Source organism: Oncorhynchus gorbuscha, linkage group LG12 (assembly GCF_021184085.1).
Source record: "Oncorhynchus gorbuscha isolate QuinsamMale2020 ecotype Even-year linkage group LG12, OgorEven_v1.0, whole genome shotgun sequence".
NCBI lineage: Eukaryota > Metazoa > Chordata > Actinopteri > Salmoniformes > Salmonidae > Oncorhynchus > Oncorhynchus gorbuscha.
Genome location: NC_060184.1, coordinates 60,950,448 through 60,955,279, shown reverse-complemented (window position 1 = coordinate 60,955,279; position 4,832 = coordinate 60,950,448). Strand labels below are relative to the sequence as shown.

At 43.5% G+C, this 4,832-nt stretch overlaps 1 protein-coding gene across 1 annotated transcript in view; it reads left to right on the top strand.

The window, feature by feature from the left end:
• The first annotated feature begins 1,274 nt into the window (after window positions 1-1,274).
• Window positions 1,275-4,832, top strand: part of olfm3a (olfactomedin 3a) — a 42,576-nt gene continuing 39,018 nt past the window's right edge. Inside the window, exon 1 of the mRNA XM_046290785.1 lies at window positions 1,275-1,614. Within this exon, the coding sequence (XP_046146741.1) occupies window positions 1,546-1,614 (69 nt within the window). The 5' untranslated portion in view covers window positions 1,275-1,545. The remainder of the gene's footprint in view (window positions 1,615-4,832) is intronic.

Below are 4,832 nucleotides of genomic sequence, written 5' to 3'. Positions count from 1 at the left end.
GGGCCCTATCGTTTCATCCCGTGCCGGCGGCCAGGGTCTGAAAATCCTTGGCGAACTCCTGGGCACTTCTCGTCCCCTGCCTCAGATGGAAGAGACGTTCACCCGCTGCTCTACCCTCGCCGCATCTCCTTCTCCCCACACGGCTTTGGCCCACTCCAAGGCTTTCCCAGAGAGGCACGAGACGAGGGCGGACACCTTCTCACGAACTGAAGGAGCCGGGTGGATGGATGCCAGGTAGAGGTCGAGCTGTAACATGAAACACTGGCAGTGTGCAGCCGTCCCATCATACTCCCGGGGAAGGGCAAGACGAATCCTACTGGGATCGGGTGAAGAGGGGGCGAGTAGTGAAGACCCTGGTTGTGCTGGTGGAGGCGCTGGAGAAACTCCCTGTCTCTCTCAGCGGTCCATAGTTTGGACAACAAGGTCCATGGCGGCGCCGAGATGGTGGAGCATCGCCGCATGCTCCTGGACGTGCTCCTCCACCCCTTTTCGAGGGGCACCTGCTCCTGCTGACTCCATATAGGTGGTGTGGGATTCTGTAAGGGGTGCGTAATCGGTGGCAGGGACGTCAGACGCAGGAGAGCAGATCTTAGTAATAGCCAGAGAAGTTTAATAGCAAAACCCACAGCATAAAAATAACAAGACATTTGGGTACAAAACCCCATCGCGCACCAATCAACACGTGCACAAGCACATACAATAAACAATCCAACACAAAGACATGGGGGGGACAGAGGGTTAAATACACAACAAATGATTGAGGGAATTGAAACCAGGTGTGAGGAAAAACAAGACAAAACACATGGAAAATGAAAAGTGGATCGATGATGGCTAGAAGACCGGTGACGCCGACGGCCGAGTGCCACCCGAACAAGGAGAGGACCCGACTTTGGCGGAAGTTGTGACAAGGTGGTGCATTCTGAAAATTGGAACATTTGTAATGTATCACTTCATGCTTCAAATGATCTATTCATTTCAATATGGTTTATATCATCCTATACAGTTTGTTATGCACCTGTAATCATTAGCAGTCAACGCACATATTGTCTTGCTACAAGTGGTGTCATGTTTTGGTAGTGAAAACTCCAACACATATACTAGCCTATCACAGAGGAAGGTGTGTGTTTTGTGACTGTTGCCTGTTCTTAGCTGTTGCCTATTCTCCGGGCACTGCGTGGGGAGTGGCAGGTCTTGGCACTGATCAACATCAATAAAAATGTCTTCCCAACACCCAGGACACACACCAAATGATGTCATATCCGTTGTGCGACTCCCCTGCAGCCTCGTACATCTGTCTCGTCCCCTGGCATAAACTTTTCTCTGTGGTGTCACTGGTGTATGTTGATCAGACCGGCGCGTTGGCTCTGCTTCACACGAGAGTCCTCCGAGCGTTGGGAATGAACGCGGATCTATCCGTCTTGTTCCATTGGAGCGCTCTGAACGGCGGTGGGCACAGCCAATACAGGCAGCGACGCGGACGCATTCCTGCAACGAGGGCTGTGGGTGAATAAAGCGAGAAAAGTGTAACTGTTCCCGATTGACAGAATGCGTGCTCTATTTAGTGTCCTGTACCCGGTGATTTCAATCACGCTCTTCGGATTATATCCGTCAATGGTGAGTTTCCCTCATTATTTTTCTGAATGTCATGCGGTCTTTGCATATTTCAGTGTCTGTGTTTCAGGATCAGAATGCACCTGTATTAACATAGCATTGTGTAATTGAAGTAAAGAAAATACATCAAAACAGTTCCAAATGATTTGGTGTTCTCAATTATTCATTCTGCGTTTAATGGCATTCGATTTTGTTTTGGCTTTGCCTGCAATAACTGGGAGAAACAGTGTTTGAAAATATTCCAAATTCACAATATGAGTCGGTCGAGAAAATCTTTGTTTTAGAGTGATTGAGAATTGTGGAATAACTCGCATTTGAGTCTCCTGAATGTTTGGTGAAAACAGTAAGCTCAAGCAGTGCCTCCCTTTATGATGTTATGAATCCGAGCGCACCGGAGACAAACTTTACAGTGATCAAAAAAGCTTACTGCGGTATTTAAATACATCTCAAGAATTGAGGCATATATGCATTATGTATGCTACATCTAAACCAATCAACGGCCACAGTTTATGTATCTAGCTTTCCGTGGATTGCACATTAGGCTGCTGTATTGTCATCCCTTTCCCAGAGCATTTTGTTAGTAAACAAATACTTGCGTTGATAGTGAATCTGTGTAGTCTGTGAAAGCTGTTTTCTTGTTTTATGTCGCATCTAAACCTTCACACAGCATTCCCCATGGGGCGTATTCAAGTCTTGGATTTGAGGTAAAAGAGTGACAGTTTGTTTGATCCCCTTCATGAATAATCTCTGTTAAAACTTCGGTCGAATAAGAAACGCGCTTGAACTATCGGGCACATGTTTGCCTGATGCTGCCTGTATGATGATGATGGGTGTGGAACGGTGTGGAGCTGTCCACTACTTCGTGGTGCTGAAACCATTCCCTCAACAATAGGGGACGCGGGCGGTGAGTTCAATTTCATCTCGATTCCTGATCTCATTGAAAAATATCAATATCTTCTGCATCTCCAGAGCACCGATTTAATTTTCAACTGAGACACGTCTATGTTTTACTCCATACATACATGTATGTTCCCATTAAACTAGCATTTTATTCATAGCCTAATACAAGTTACAGTTAACTTTGGATCGATTAATTAAGGCACTGTGCAAGCCTTACTCAAACAAACGTTTTCTGAAATATGCACCATGGGCCACGTTTTAATATGCCACATAATATGGGCCTGTATATTAGTAAAAAAAACATGTCACAATTTACAGCAGGCCAATTTTAAACATTTGATCGCAAATTTGTGACATTCAGACCATTCTTAACCAAACCTCTAGCATCATTAAATAACCGAGGGTAATTTGATGATCTTCACCATCAGATGGCACCCCACAGTGTGCCTAAGTAGATCCCGACACCCACAGAGAATGAAATATAGGCCTAAATATATTCATTCCCCTGTGATTGTGCGCCAGGCAACTAATTGTAATGTCACTGATAAGGGTTGACAGATTCATGATTAAAACGATGCTGGGGAATTTGTGTTTTGATTGCAAATGATATTACCCACCTGGAGGACATATCGATAGCGGGTGATGGGACTTGATTAAAGATTGAAGGGGGCTAATATGCACGCGCGATGCACGCACGCACTTGCATACATACATACATACATACATACATACATACATACATACATACATACATACATACATACATACATACATACATACATACATACATACATACACACACACACACACACACACACACACACACACACACACACACACACACACACACACACACACACACACACACACACACACACACACACACACACACACACACACACACACACACACACACACACACACACACACACACACACACACACACACACACACACAGCTGTCAGTGTCTCTCCATATGTCTCTGTTTTCAAATGTTAATTGACTTATTAGCTGCACAATGTATTGAGACTAGAATATAGCTCATTTAGGTGTAAGGCTGAATGAGATACATGTCTCTCTTGGTACATTAAATCTGTAGATAGGATCAGATGATTGTGTTTTGTCCCTTGAATGTATTTATTAAATATGACATTGGGTTCCTTCATTATACCACAATGTGAGAACATTATTTCATGTGAAAATTGAATGTGCAACTAAGAAGGGACAGAGACTTTCCAACAGATGGTGATATTTTCCACCAAAAAAATGATTATCTTCTGTTCCCTCGTAGACATGAAATATTCATTGTACAGTTCAGTAGGCTTGGCTTGGCAAAGACTTTCATTCAAGCTGAATATGAGATGAGGATGCAGTCGAACAGAGAGGACAGGATACACACACCTTAGGGATGAAAACCCTTGACATGCATCCCTCACTCTCTTTCTAACGTCTCTCTCTGTCTCTCTGTATATGTCTTTCTGTCGGTCTGTTTCTGCTCTGTCTCTCTTGTGCCCCCACTCCTATCTCTCTGTGAGTCAGCACCACAGCTCTCCATTTTCTTCTGAATTAAAGATGACACGCCTAACGATGTGACAACAAAAACAAAACAAACCCACAGCAACACAGCGACAACAGTGTAAACACAACCATTAGTTATAATACATGTCAGTTTTCTCTGGGTCCTTGTCTTCAAAGCTCAGTGGTATTGGATTGGAAATAAAGGAAATAGTGCATTATTTTGTTACACTGGGGATGGTATGCACTTAGCGTTGTTTACTCGTTATCCCTTTCTTAGCCCTCTCTATATTAGAGTTCTAACAAGATGAGAGTGACAAGCTAGTTGGGATTTTATCCAACATCTTTTGCTGTGATGCTTTTTGACAATGTGACAACTGGCCCTAATCACTGCTGTCTTTGTAGTGTGTGATGATGTGTGTGGGGTTGTGGTTGAAAATAAAAATCAAGCAATGCAGGGGATCAAAGAAAGACATGTAGTATCCCCTCAGTGTCTCCCACTATAGCCATCCACATTACTATCCATATTACTATCCATATTACTATCCACATTACTATCCAGATTACTCGCACAATTAAATAGATAAACACTCCAGTCCATTGACAAATATGTGAAAATGATCCAATTCAAGGAAGTGGTATCACCCTCTAAATTAAAAATGTCACTTCATTAGACATAACACTTTCTTTAGATTGCAGCTTTACCTCCATCTGTGGGATTACGACTCTACGGACAATTCCAGACACAAACAGTCATCGCATTATTACGGACACTGGCTGTATGTTTAGACCACCACCGACATAGC